The following is a 15,551-nucleotide window of genomic DNA, read 5'->3' on the forward strand; positions in this document are numbered from 1 at the left end:
GTTCCGACAATGCAGTAATAATCCAACAAGTAATCTAACTAACAATTCCCCCCCAAAAAACTACTGTCTTATACACAGTGTAAGGGGATAAAGAATATGTATATAAAGATATATGAATGAGTGATGGTACAGAGCAGCTTAGGCAAGATACAGTACATGGTATCGAGTACAGTATATACATATGAGATGAGTATGTAAACAAAGTGGCATAGTTAAAGTGGCTAGTGATACATGTATTACATAAGGATGCAGTAGATGATATAGAGTACAGTATATACGTATACATATGAGATGAATAATGTAGGGTATGTAAACATTATATTAGGTAGCATTGTTTAAAGTGGCTAGTGATATATTTTACATCATTTCCCATCAATTCCCATTATTAAAGTGGCTGGAGTTGAGTCAGTGTGTTGGCAGCAGCCACTCAATGTTAGTGGTGGCTGTTTAACAGTCTGATGGCCTTGAGATAGAAGCTGTTTTTCAGTCTCTCGGTCCCAGCTTTGATGCACCTGTACTGACCTCGCCTTCTGGATGATAGCGGGGTGAACAGGCAGTGGCTCGGGTGGTTGTTGTCCTTGATGATCTTTATGGCCTTCCTGTAACATCGGGTGGTATAGGTGTCCTGGAGGGCAGGTAGTTTTCCCCCGGTGATGCGTTGAGCAGACCTCACTACCCTCTGGAGAGCCTTACGGTTGTGGGCGGAGCAGTTGCCGTACCAGGATACCAGCCCGCCAGGATGCTCTCGATTGTGCATCTGTAGAAGTTTGTGAGTGCTTTTGGTGACAAGCCGAATTTCTTCAGCCTCCTGAGGTTGAAGAGGCGCCGCTGCGCCTACTTCACGATGCTGTCTGTGTGAGTGGACCAATTCAGTTTGTCTGTGATGTGTATGCCGAGGAACTTAAAACTTACTACCCTCTCCACTACTGTTCCATCGATGTGGATAGGGGGGTGTTCCCTCTGATGTTTCCTGAAGTCCACAATCATCTCCTTAGTTTTGTTGACGTTGAGTGTGATGTTATTTTCCTGACACCACACTCCGAGGGCCCTCACCTCCTCCCTGTAGGCCGTCTCGTCGTTGTTGGTAATCAAGCCTACCACTGTTGTGTCGTCCGCAAACTTGATGATTGAGTTGGATGCGTGCGTGGCCACGCAGTCGTGGGTGAACAGGGAGTACAGGAGAGGGCTCAGAACGCACCCTTGTGGGGCCCCAGTGTTGAGGATCAGCGGGGTGGAGATGTTGTTGCCTACCCTCACCACCTGGGGGCGGCCCGTCAGGAAGTCCAGTACCCAGTTGCACAGGGCGGGGTCGAGACCCAGGGTCTCGAGCTTGATGACGAGCTTGGAGGGTACTATGGTGTTGAATGCCGAGCTGTAGTCGATGAATAGCATTCTCACATAGGTATTCCTCTTGTCCAGATGGGTTACGGCAGTGTGCAGTGTTGTTGAGATTGCATCGTCTGTGGACCTATTTGGGCGGTAAGCAAATTGGAGTGGGTCTAGGGTGTCAGGTAGGGTGGAGGTGATATGGTCCTTGACTAGTCTCTCAAAGCACTTCATGATGACGGAAGTGAGTGCTACGGGGCGGTAGTCGTTTAGCTCATTTACCTTAGCTTTCTTGGGAACAGGAACAATGGTGGCCCTCTTGAAGCTTGTGGGAACAGCAGACTGGTATAGGGATTGATTGAATATGTCCGTGAACACACCGGCCAGCTGGTCTGCGCATGCTCTGAGGGCGCGGCTGGGGATGCCGTCTGGGCCTGCAGCCTTGCGAGGGTTAACACGTTTAAATGTTTTACTCACCTCGGCTGCAGTGAAGGAGAGTCCGCATGTTTTCGTTGCAGGCCGTGTCAGTGGCACTGTATTGTCCTCAAAGCGGGCAAAAAAGTTATTTAGTCTGCCTGGGAGCAAGACATCCTGGTCCGTGACTGGGCTGGTTTTCTTCTTGTAGTCCGTGATTGACTGTAGACCCTGCCACATACCTCTTGCGTCTGAGCCGTTAAATTGAGATTCTACTTTGTCTCTATACTGACGCTTAGCTTGTTTGATAGCCTTGCGGAGGGAATAGCTGCACTGTTTGTATTCGGTCATGTTACCAGTCACCTTGCCCTGATTAAAAGCAGTGGTTCGCGCTTTCAGTTTCATGCGAACGCTGCCATCAATCCACGGTTTCTGGTTAGGGAATGTTTTAATCGTTGCTATGGGAACGACATCTTCAACGCACGTTCTAATGAACTCGCACACCGAATCAGCGTATTCGTCAATGTTGTTATCTGACGCAATACGAAACATATCCCAGTCCACGTGATGGAAGCAGTCTTGGAGTGTGGAATCAGCTTGGTCGGACCAGCGTTGGACAGACCTCAGCGTGGGAGCTTCTTGTTTTAGTTTCTGTCTGTAGGCAGGGATCAGCAAAATGGAGTCGTGGTCAGCTTTTCCGGCATTTCAGTCATTTGTGTGATATTATGGTTTTTCATGACGACTGGGAACTTGGATAAAAACGAAGTTGAATCATGGCGTCAGTGATCTTCAGGACGGAAAGTTGGAGTTCTTGATAGAGGCCTGAGTTCCCGACTTGGAATTCAGATTTTTTGATTGCCCATTCAAAACAAAATTTCCCAGTCTGAGCACATTTTTTCCTGAGTTCCCAGTTGTCTTGAAAGCACTGATGTTGGAAGTCAGAGAGTCTCCAGTCATGTAAAATGATGTAGATGAAATGCGTTCATAAAAGACCACATTTTTCCCGAACCCTAGGCCACAAATTGTTTTCTCCATGTGTGCCACTTCTGTAAATGCTCTACTGCTCTATGCCACTATGCAAATGCAATGATATGCATGGAATGCGTTACTTTAAAAGTGATATTTCTTCCGGTACTGGCGCTCACATTTCGCTTCGGCACCTCCTGATTTACAAAATAAGCACTGTCGTTGACATCAGTCCAAGGTGAGGCCTCCTTTCAGGGTGCAGTGAAGAGTCAAGCAAACATGACTGACTGACTGACTCATTCTGTTGCTCACCATCCCAGTGGACATGAGTCATCAAGGCCAGCAGAAGGAGGAGAATAAGGAGAGTTATGTGTTGGTTATTTGATTGAGTGGCTGAGGCCACGCTCTCGCTGAAACATCGCTTCCATGACCAAGCAATGTTTATATATATATATATATATATATATATATATATTTGGGTTTGGTGCATCTTTTTGTCCCTTGACTCACAACATTTGTCACTGATGTGACAGGTCAAAAATAAACCCTTCCTCAGAAGAAAAAAATAGCATTGAGCTTGTTTTCTACAGTCTGAAACACAATGTCCATTATTGCAGCCACCATTTGAATTGCGGTCAGCAATTCAACCTTTCTACTTGTAACCACCACAGCACAATAACTGAACATGCACACTCTTTTACAGGCCATTGATCGCAACAGTTTCCTACAGCCAGGGTGAGTTCACTACATGACTGGAAATGTATTTTCAGGCGATGATGACAGGAACTGTAGTCTGTCTGTTTTGAGCATAGGGGAGATGAGGCCAATTCTCTTTAATGAGAGGAAATAATCACCCTGCTATATGATAGCCTACATTAAAGCCAGTGCAGTGGTTGCACCAGCTCACTTGAACTTACAAGAGCCTTTCATGTTCAATTAAGTGCAGGGTTCCAAATATACTTGTGGAAAGAGCAGAGAGTGACTCCCAACTGCCATTATGCACAACTGAAGTCACCCATATACCACGCTTGATTTGGCTCTACTCTTGAACATGTAATATTCCCCATGAAATGATGTGTCAGGTGAATGGTTGGGTTTCTGATGGTTGGATTCTTTTGCCTGCTGCGTCTTTACACCATTTCAGTGTTTAAACAACACACAACGATATATTTCTCCTTCTGGGACAAAAGTCAGTAATTTAGAGTCAAAAGAAGCCATTTCAAACTGACACTTTCTTGGGAAAGAAAGTCTACCACTAATGATTACTGACAAACATACAGTATAAATCCACATCAGAAGGCAATGGGCATTACCTATTGCCCATACAGAGAGAACACATCAATGCGTTTCTGCCTTCGCGTCAGTGGAGTCGGCACTCATCAAAGTCAGTCGACAGTCTAATTATTATTCTGTATTTGTGTTTTGAAGCTTAATGCTTCCAACTAGCACTGCTTGTATGAAATGGCCTTTAATGTCAAATTAGCCCAATACATTTTAAGAAGAAACACCAAAGGAATTATGTTAGACATTCATTTCATACAGTATCTTACTGCCAAGAGTTTACTAGTCAAGTCCATAACAGGAGTAAAGCCTCTGGCATTAGTCAATGACAACCTCTAACTCTTCAATGGAATGAAGGGTATATAGAAACAGTACAAGACAGAAAAGATGCTACATACAGTGGGGAGAACAAGTATTTGATACACTGCCGATTTTGCAGGTTTTCCTACTTACAAAGCATGTAGAGGTCTGTAATTTTTATCATAGGTACACTTCAATTATGAGAGACGGAATCTAAAACAAAAATCCAGAAAATCACATTGTATGATTTTTAAGTAATTAATTTACTTTAGATTCCGTCTCTCACAGTTGAAGTGTACCTATGATAACAATTACAGACTCATATCAAACATCTCCAATCGAAAATCAAATCAAGAGTCGGCTTTCTATTCCGCAACAAAGCCTCCTTCACTCACGCCGCCAAGCTTACCCTAGTAAAACTGACTATCCTACCGATCCTCGACTTCGGCGATGTCATCTACAAAATGGCTTCCAACACTCTACTCAGCAAACTGGATGCAGTCTATCACAGTGCCATCCGTTTTGTCACTAAAGCACCTTATACCACCCACCACTGCGACTTGTATGCTCTAGTCGGCTGGCCCTCGCTACATATTCGTCGCCAGACCCACTGGCTCCAGGTCATCTACAAGTCTATGCTAGGTAAAGCTCCGCCTTATCTCAGCTCACTGGTCACGATGGCAACACCCATCCGTAGCACGCGCTCCAGCAGGTGTATCTCACTGATCATCCCTAAAGCCAACACCTCATTTGGCCGCCTTTCGTTCCAGTACTCTGCTGCCTGTGACTGGAACGAATTGCAAAAATCGCTGAAGTTGGAGACTTTTATCTCCCTCACCAACTTCAAACATCAGCTATCTGAGCAGCTAACCGATCGCTGCAGCTGTACATAGTCTATTGGTAAATAGCCCACCCTTTTCACCTACCTCATCCCCATACTGTTTTTATTTATTTACATTTCTGCTCTTCTGCACACCAATATCTCTACCTGTACATGACCATCTGATCATTTATCACTCCAGTGTTAATCTGCAAAATTGTAATTATTTGCCTACCTCCTCATGCCTTTTGCACACATTGTATATAGACCCCCCCTTTGTTTTCTACTGTGTTATTGACTTGTTAATTGTTTACTCCATGTGTAACTCTTTGTTGTATGCTCACACTGCTATGCTTTATCTTGGCCAGGTCGCAGTTGCAAATGAGAACTTGTTCTCAACTAGCCTACCTGGTTAAATAAAGGTGTTCTCAACTAGCCTACCTGGTTAAATAAAGGTGTTCTCAACTAGCCTACCTGGTTAAATAAAGGTGAAATAAAAAAATATAAAAAAACAGACCTCTACATGCTTTGTAAGTAGAGGAAACCTGCAAAATCGGCAGTGTATCAAACACTTGTTCTCCCCACTGTCGCTAGATAAGCTTTTCATTTGCTACCACTGTATTAAAAACAATGGTGTTGTCATTCCTGATCCTCCCCTCTGTCTCTCTCTCACTCTCTCTCTTTTTCGCTTCTGAAACTTTCCAATATGCAAAAAATATATTGTATTGTATTTCTTTCGAAAAGAAAGTGTAATAATAGCACAACATACATAACGAACAAAATGTTGTATATATAGCCAGTATTTTTCTGGCTCTGAGCAAATTAATTATGTAGCAAAAGACACCAGCTTTAATTGAGTGGAATGATGTGTGTATGCTTAGTCAGAACACATCACCTGGCCTCTTCTGACTCGTCTTTTTCTTTTTAACTCTCAAGGCCCACCGTGATGCTGTCCCTGGATGAATGATAAACAAAGACAAAGGTCTAATCTTCATCTGCAGCTTTGGCTGTGGTCCACACCAGGCACTCTCCAGTCTGCCAAGCAACACATGAAACCCAGTGTCCAGTCACTGCCTTCCTCTTATCTTCCTTTATCATCCAATAAACGTCAGCCAACTGTGCGGAGACCAGATTGTCTAAACCATGTTGAAAACTGCCCAATCTAGCACACATTGTCAATTTACAGTGCTGTATGAGGATATTCCTTTTATATGCAACCAAGAGAGTATCAAAGTTATATTGATCCAGGATGTATTACTGTAAAGCTGTGCAAAATTGTTTCATTTGATACAAGAAAAATATGCAATGCTGGGTTAGATGTGACAACAATCAGTGAAAAGATCTTGTTTACTTTTGAGCAGCAGCTAGTAGGCACCTATCAGTCCACTGGTATAGGACCATTGTCCACAGTGGATAGGGTGCTAGGATGAGAGATCATTTTCAGTGTGTTAGAAACACATTGCAGTCAACAATGTGTTTCAGTATAACTTTTAGCAGTTCCGATCATAACTTGGTAATGAAGTTACTTTCAGGTTGAGCACTGCAGGTATTTATACACACGTAGTTTTTATACACACGTAGTTCGTAGTTTGTTAAACTCTTAATGTGAAAAAACAAAACAATAGTTGCTCCTCGTGGCGGAGTGAATACAAAAGGAAAACTGCTATGATAGTCGACTGTTCTTCTATATTTCTTGAGTGTTTTGTAAGCTGTCTCTTTGGTGAGGGAACAAAATGCTGAGATTAAAAGCTGAGATGAGAAGCCAACAGTGGTAGGGGAATGCAATGCAATTGCCAGAGAACGTGGGGACATTGCTTACATACGCTACGACAGATTCATTGTCCACTCTCCCTACTAAAAGCTGGGAGGAGTGATAGAGCCAAGCTTCCGGGTCAGCAGCCTCAGCCCCACATCTCTCTCTCTCTCTCTCTCTCTCACACACACACACACACACACACACACACACACACACACACACACACACACACACACACACACACACACACACACACACACACACACACACACACACACACACACACACACACACACACACACACACACACACACGATTGACTGAATTCTATAAACTAGACATAGTACTTTTCTTATGCACAGTCCTCAACAACAGAGAATACGCGCCAGCCTGGATCTCATCTATTACTACCTTTATCCATAAAGAATGTAAAAATCCAGTGGGTTCAAATGGGTTCTGTGTCCAGCAGACTCCTGACCGATAATACTAGGCAAATATTTAATGCATTGGAACACGCTCTCAAGAAAAAAAGATGCAAAGAAAGCCTTTGTAAGGGTGTCATCGCCTTTCATTTTTGAAACATGTCAAACATTTAACTTTTGCGAACATTTCAGTCAGTTCCCAGCACTATGGATGAAATAAAGCATTAGGGTGCCGTACCTGGGTACAGACTAAAAACAGGGAAATCAGAAGCAATGACGGTAGGTCAACCAAAATTCCAAGACATCAAAACTAAGTTTCAACTTAATGAGATCAAAATAAACTGAAATACTTAGGGATTACAATCTCCCAATATCTGACGAAGCTACATCAGGATAACTTTGGAACACTGGAAAACCAGCTTAAACAGGACCTACAAAGATGGACATTAGTACCTTTAACAATAACAGGAAGATTTGAAACTATTCAAATTAATGTCCTCTGAAGATTTGTGTTCCTGTTCCAGAATCTACCATTAACTACAGCACCAGTTAAAAGCTTGGACACGCCTACTCATTCAAGGGTTTGAATGACACTTGGCATTCTGGGGAGGTGTGTTGGGTTATTGTCCCCTTGAAAAACAAATGATAGTCCCACTAATCGCAAATGACATGGGATGGCATATCGCTGCAGTGTGTTGTGGTACCATGCTGGTTAAGTGTGACTTGAATTATAAATAAATCACAGAATTGCTTCACAGAGTTGTAAGACACATTTCAACATCAGCTGTTCAGAGGAGACTGCTTGAATCAGTCCTTCATGGTAAAATTGCTGCAAAGAAACCTCTACTAAAAGACACCAATAAGAAGAAGAGACTTGCATGGGCCAAGAAACACGAGCAATGGACATTAGACCGGTGGAAACCTGTCCTTTGGTCTGAAGAGTCATGATCTGAGATTTTTGGTTCCAACCGCCGTGTCTTTGTGAGATGCAGAGTAGGTGAACGGATGATCTCTGCATGTGTGGTTCCCACCGTGAAGCATGAAGGAGGAAGTGTGATGGTGTGGGGGTTCTTTGCTGGTGACACTGTCAGTGATTTATTTAGACTTCAAGGCACACTTAACTAGCATGGCGACCACAGCATTCTGCAGCGATACGCCATCCCTTCTGGTTTGAGCTTAGTGGGACTATCATTTTTTTTTCAACAGGACAAAGACCCAAAACACACCTCCAGGCTGTGTAAGGGCTATTGGACCAATAAGGAGAGTGATGGAGTGCTGCAGCATATGACCTGCACTCCAAAATCACCCAAACTCAATCCAATTGAGATGGTTTGGGATGAGTTGGACCGCGGAGTGAAGGAAAAGCAGCCAACAAGTGCTCAGTAGATGTGTGAACTCCTTCAAGACGGTTGGAAAACCAAACCATTCACTATTATTTCACAATGTAGAAAATAGTAAAAATAAAGAAAAAACCTGGAGTGAGTAGGTGAGTCCACACTTTTGAGTGGTACTATATATATATATATATATATATATGCAAAGAAAAAGCAATGTCTCAGACTGGCCAAAAATAAGAAAGGGCAAAAAAAACACAGACACTGGACAGAGATCTGGCTTTTTCTTTGCAACTCTGCCCAGAAGGCCAGCATCCCGGAGTCGCGTCCTCGCTGTTGACGTTGAGACTGGTGTTTTGTGGGTACTATTTAATGAAGCTGCCAGTTGAGGACTTGTGAGGTGTCTGTTTCTCAAACTAGACACTCTAATGTACTTGTCCTCTTGCTCAGTTGTGCAACGGGGCCTCCCACTCCTCTTTCTATTCTGTTGCACTGTTCTGTGAAGGGAGTAGTACACAGCGTTGAATGATATCTTCAGGTTCTTGGCAATTTCTCGCATGGAATAACCTTCATTTCTCAGAACAAGAATAGACTGAAGAGATTCAGAAGAAAATCTTTGTTTCTGGCCATTTTGAGCCTGTAATCGAACCCACAAATGTTGATGCTCCAGATACTCAACTAGTCTAAAGAAGGTCAGTTTTATTGATTCTTTAATCAGAACAGCTGTGCTAACATAATTGCAAAAGGGTTTTCTAAGGATCAATTAGCCTTTTAAAATGATAAACTTGGATTAGCTAACACAACGTAACATTGGAACACAGGACTGATGGCTGCTGATAATGGGCCTCTGCACGTCTACATAGATATATTCTACACTACTTCTGATCCATTTTATGTTATGTTAATGGACAAAAAATTTGCCTTTCTTTCAAATAGAAGGACATTTCTAAGTGACCCAAAACTTTTGAACGGTAGGTTATATATATATAAATGTGTGTGTGTGTATATATATATACACACAGTTGAAGTCGGAAGTTTACATAAACTGAGTTAAAATGTATTTGGCTAAGGTGTTTCACAATTCCTGACATTTAATCCTAGTAAAAAAATAGGTTAGTTAGGATCACCACTTTATTTTAAGAATGTGGAATGTCAGAATAATAGCACAGAGAAGGATTTATTTCAGCTTTTATTTCTTTCATTACATTCCCAGGGGGTCAGAAGTTTACATACACTCAATTAGTATTTGGTAGCATTGACTTTGATGTCCTTAAGCCATTTTGCCACAACTTTGGAAGTATGCTTGCGGTCATTGTCTATTTGGAAGACCGATTTGCAACCAAGCTTTAACTTCCTGACTGATGTCTTGAGATGTTGCTTCAATATATCCACATCATTTCCCCTCCTCATGTTGCCATCTATTTTGTGAAGTGCACCAGTCCCTCCTGCAGCAAAGCACCTCCACAACATGATGCTGCCACCCCCGTGTAAAACAGGTTTTAATGACTCCGACCTAAGTCTATGTAAACTTCTCAACTGTAAATATAATATATATATATATATATATATATATATACTAAATGACCAAAAGTATGTGGAAACCTGCTCGTTCAACATAACATTCTAAAATCATGGGCATTAATATGGAGTTGGTCCCCTCTTTGCTGCTTTAACTGACTCCACTTTTCTGTGAAGGGTTTCAATTAGATGTTGGAACATTGCTGCGGGGACATGCTTCCATTCAGGCACAAAAGCATTAGTGAGGTCGGGCACTAATGTTTGGCGATTAGGCCTGGCTCGCAGTCGGTGCTCCAATTTTCATTTTTTAAATTTTTTTAAAATGTTACCTTTATTTTACTAGGTAAGTCAGTTAAGAACAAATTCTTATTTTCAATGACGGCCTAGGAACAGTGGGTTAACTGCCTGTTCAGGGGCAGAACGACAGATTTGTACCTTGTCAGCTCAAAGGTGTTCGATCGGGTTGAGGTCAGGCTCTGTGCAGGCCGCTCAAGTTCTTCCACACCAATCTCAATAAGTTATTTCTCGATGGACCTCGCTTTTCTGTAGCATTAATGTTGTAGCATTAAGATTTCCCTTCACTGGAACTAAGGGGCCCAGCCCAAACCATGAAAAACAGCCCCAGAACATTATTATTCCTCCACCAAACTTTACAGTTGACATTATGCATTCGGGCAGGTAGCATTCTCCTGGCATTTGCTAAACCCAGATTAGTCCGTTGGAATGCCAGATGGTGAAGCGTGATTCGTTACTGCAGAGGACACGTTTCCACTGCTCCAGAGTCCAATGGCGGTGAGCTTTACACAACTCCAACTGACATTTGGCATAGAGCATAGTGATCTTAGGCTTGTGTGGGGCTGCTTGGCCATGGAAACTCATTTCATGAAGCTCCCGACAAACAGTTCTTGAGCTGAGGTCGCTTCCAGAGGCAGTTAGAAACTCGGTAATGAGTGTTGCAACCGAGGAGAGGCGATATGTTTTTGGGGGACCAGGGCAGACATAGCAGGGCAGGAATTGTACAAACTGACTTGTTGGAAAGGTGACATCCTATGATGGTGCCACGTTGAAAGTCACTGAGCACTTCAGTAAGGCCACTCCACTGCCAATGCTTGTCTATGGAGATTGCATGGATCTGTGCTCGATTTTATACACCTGACAGCAACGGGTGTGGCTGAAATAGCCAAAACCACTAATTTGAAGGGGTGTCCACATACCTGTGTGTGTATATATACAGTATATGTCTAATGTTCATGTTATTATTTTAAATGTATGTAAATTGTTTTTGTCTGGTATGTCTTTTTAGTTATCTGTTGTATCCCAGGAAGACAAGCCCTCACCATTGGCTTTGGCTAATGGAGATCCTGATAAAATCATGAATGAGCAGCAGATCCCTGTTCAGTTATCAGAGCCTCCTCATCCTGGCATTCCATAAGTTATTTGTTCCATTAATGCCAAAATATTGCTGAAAGCTGAGGTGTGTGTGTGTAAGTGTGTAAGTGAGTGAGAGCAGCCCTTTTTGATTGGTTTGCCTCTGGCACACATTTACAGGACCAGAACTGGAAATGTTGTATTAAATCTTCTTAAACTTTCAAAGGCTTGTCAGGGATGTTAAATTGCTTCTCCCAGCCTGGGAAAATACTGATTCAGACTGCAGATAGCAGCAGCAAGAGAAAACAAAAAAAATGATTTATCTGTTCAAAGCCAGCATTTGTTAACATGAAGTGCCTCTGTTTAGATAAGAAATGTCCATGTATAACTTTTCATGAGGCATGCAGAACACAAAAAGCTGAGCAACTTATCAATTACTCTATCCTGTTTTCCTTTTTCTTATCTTATACATTCTATGTCTTGTTTACATTCAGGGAACAAGTGGACTCGGCAATAAGAGACAAAGTGTGATGAGAGAGAGAGCCGAGCTGAATTTGGAGAATGGGTCTGAAGGGAGAGTGGAAAGAATTGACCTCAGAGGCCATCCCCTAGATGGAACTGCCTGTTGATTTGTATAACAGACATTAACACTGGGCAGTAGAGTCCTTACTTAGCGAATGCAAGAGTAATATGTGACAGTGTCACATTCATCAGTGACAATTAATGTCTGGCTACCAACACAGAGGCATGAAGACTACTTTCCAAATGGACATTAAAGAACTAGGCTGATTATGTGGAATGTTTCCTCCCCCCTTTATCACTGGCAAAAGGGGATTTGGTTACACAAAACATACAACATTTATGTACCAGTCGGACAATTATATAGTATGAATGTACAATATATGTACTTTTACATACTTTCGAGGTATAGGCATAGTTAAAGTTAAGTAGAATTATTTTGAAAAATCGTACTGTATAGGTTTTCTCCCCCCATCTCCTATTTCCATCATGACTCATAGAAATGATCCAGTCTACTTATTTAATTCCACGAGCACTAATCATCAAGCATTGAGAACATCAGTAAGCAATCTGACAAAATCTTTTCATTGCCTAGGAGTGTTTGAACTTCCTCAGAGGACGTAGACCCTGTTGATTTTACTTGAATAGCATGGTGCGGAATTGTCACACAGGATAAAAGAGTGGCAGATGGTATCTGTTACTATAAGGATCAGCTGTCAGTGCTTTCACGTTGCCCCTATCTTGGTTCCCAAGCTAGCTCCTCCAAACTTTGGTTCTCAGCTAATGATTTCACACGACGAGGATGCAAGTTTTAATGATCTTCAACGACTTTTAATAAAATGTGTGCTGTGACAGTGTTCATATTAGCTGTAAGACTGATTTCAGTCATGTTAAAATTTGTTCAGCATATCTTATAGATCAGTTTTTATTTAATTTGACTAAATTCAAAAATGTAGTTGATTTAGTTAGAATGCCACAGCCATTGTTAAATGTATTCATAATTCAGACAGCAGAGCAACCCTAATCTGTGTTTCATTCTCATCAGACTCTTCTCAATGGCTGAAACCTCTGGTCTGGCATACTGATAATATAAACTATAGTCATGCTGTGTATGGAATCACAACTCACTTAGTTGTTGTATAGAGCAGTCAGGCCCAATGCCAAAGGTGGGGACCTTGGCTGGTGGTGGTGGTGGTTTTTCCTTCTCATTGGTGCTGTAATAATAACAACTGAGATGAGCTAATTAAAGGCCAGTGGACTGCACCGCTGTCACTCTCTCCATGCAGGCGCTGACAGGGCAGCGGCTAATTGCGGGACCAGGATGTTAATTGAAACCTTGCATGGTGATTAACACATTTCCAAAGCATTGAAACAACCTCTGCTATGATTAATATACACCTGTCATAACTAATTACATTGATACTGAAGAATGATTAGGCCTTGCTCTGTCTTCCAGTCCTCCTCCATCACACACTCTAGCCTTGATTAACACATCTCTGATGAATAGTAGAACATGGCAGATTAGACCTGTCGGTCAGTTATGTTCTTTCTACATCAAAGGAACCTTTCCAAAATAAATATATTTGTTAGATATGTAGATTTCTTGTCTCAAGAGAACTCTAATTTGAGTTGTAGGTCTATACCAGACATAGTCCGAAGTGCAGTAAAGCTTTGGAATGCAGTGATATGTGTTGAGATGTAAATGTATGCTAAGAGACATTCCTCAATCAATCAGAAATAACTGGACCATAATAAAATATATAAAAGCATTTTATATATTCTTTTATATATTATTTGCATTTGTAGAAAAGGGTTACGCTAATTAATGTCTGGAACAAATAGCATGTAATTGGCAACTTTAATTTCTGCCAAGCTCCAAATAAATTAAGTATGGGTATGAAGGGTAGATTGACAATAAAGCAATCAGAACACTCTAAAAGGCTATCATTTGCTTGATTTCCCTTTTCTTGCAATCAGTGTTGTTCAGCCATTTCGCTCTCTGAGGTTGGTTGTTCTGCTATAAAGTACATCAAGAAACTGCAGTCTTATTGGGCATACCATGTCAAATTCATTGAGTCAAAGTGTACAGTCAAAGTTGAGAAGCTGTAAAAACAAAGGGCAACTAATAACAAAGCCAACTAAACTCAGCAAAAATGGAAACTTCCCTTTTTCAGGACCTTGTCTTTCAAAGATAATTCGTAAAAATCCAAATAACTTCACAGATCTTCATTGTAACAGGTTTAAACACTGTTTTCCGTGCTTGTTCAATGAACCATAAACAATTAATGAACATTCACCTGTGGAATGGTCGTTAAGACACTTAACAGCTTACAGACGGTAGGCAATTAAGGTCACAGTTATGAAAACTTAGGACACTAAAGAGGCCTTTCTACTGACTCTGAAAAAAAAAAAAAAAGATGCCCAGGGTCCGTGCTCATCTGTGTGAACGTGCCTTAGGCATGCTGGCCAGATATGGGAACGCACAATCCCTCCATCAGTGCTCAGACTGTCCGCAATAGGCTGAGAGAGGCTGGACTGAGGGCTTGCAGGCCTGTTGTAAGGCAGGTCCTCACCATACATCACCGGCAACAATGTTGCCTATGGGCACAAACCCACATGCAAATATTTACATGTGTTAAGTTTGCTGAAAATAAACGCAGTTAACAGTGAGAGGACGTTTCTTTTTTTAGCTGAGTTTATTTGCTGAATCGTAGGGTAGAGTTGGATTTACAATAATTGAATTGCTTACGAAAACTGTTAAGATACACTGTAATACAGTAGTGCATTTATTCTCTTTGGAATAAATGTTATTAAAAGAGTGTTTGTGTTATGCTACGTATAATGACTGAAGTGAACAGTAACTCCTATCTTTGTGTCCCTTTAGACCACGAGCGGATCAGGAAGGACTCGTCCTATGAGCAGGAGGGAAAGGTCCAGTTTGTGGTCGACGCAGTCTACGCCATGGCTCATGCCCTGCACAACATGCACAAGGAGCTCTGTCCAGGCAAAGTGGGCCTCTGCTCCAAAATGGAAACCATCAATGGAACCATGTTGCTCAAGTTCATTCGCAAAGTCAACTTTACAGGTTTGTTTTAGTAATGCACAAACTACAAACACCTGTGAATATATGCAAGATAGCAGATACACAGAAATACTACACAAACACTATACAAATATACACATTGGCAAAGGCATCAGCATTTCCTTCAGTATTTCTCCCTGTAAGAAAATGCCTTACCATTTATTTGTAAATAGGTTTTATCAATTGAAACTCTTAAACCCTTGCTTTGTTCCTTCCCCCACATTTAGCTTGAATGATGTGTCTTACTATTGTAATTATTTCGATAACTAACCGTAATTCAAGAAACATTGTGTTTCTACAGCCAAATGAAAGGTTCCAGAGTCTTCCAGAGAGCAGCATGAAAAATGCCTCTCCCAACAAATCAGTAAGAGAACATGAAAGCAAAATCAAGCTGCTATTGCAGGGGAGCAAACCAATATTACTAGCTTACTGTTACTCAGTCCAG

General features: G+C 41.7%; 1 protein-coding gene across 1 annotated transcript in view; it reads left to right on the plus strand.

The window, feature by feature from the left end:
• Window positions 1-15,551, plus strand: part of LOC109907022 (metabotropic glutamate receptor 4-like) — a 202,871-nt gene that overhangs the window by 156,096 nt on the left and 31,224 nt on the right. The window contains exon 7 of the mRNA XM_031793321.1: window positions 14,909-15,109. Within this exon, the coding sequence (XP_031649181.1) occupies window positions 14,909-15,109 (201 nt within the window). The remainder of the gene's footprint in view (window positions 1-14,908; window positions 15,110-15,551) is intronic.

This window comes from Oncorhynchus kisutch, linkage group LG17 (assembly GCF_002021735.2).
Source record: "Oncorhynchus kisutch isolate 150728-3 linkage group LG17, Okis_V2, whole genome shotgun sequence".
In the NCBI taxonomy this organism is placed as follows: domain Eukaryota; kingdom Metazoa; phylum Chordata; class Actinopteri; order Salmoniformes; family Salmonidae; genus Oncorhynchus; species Oncorhynchus kisutch.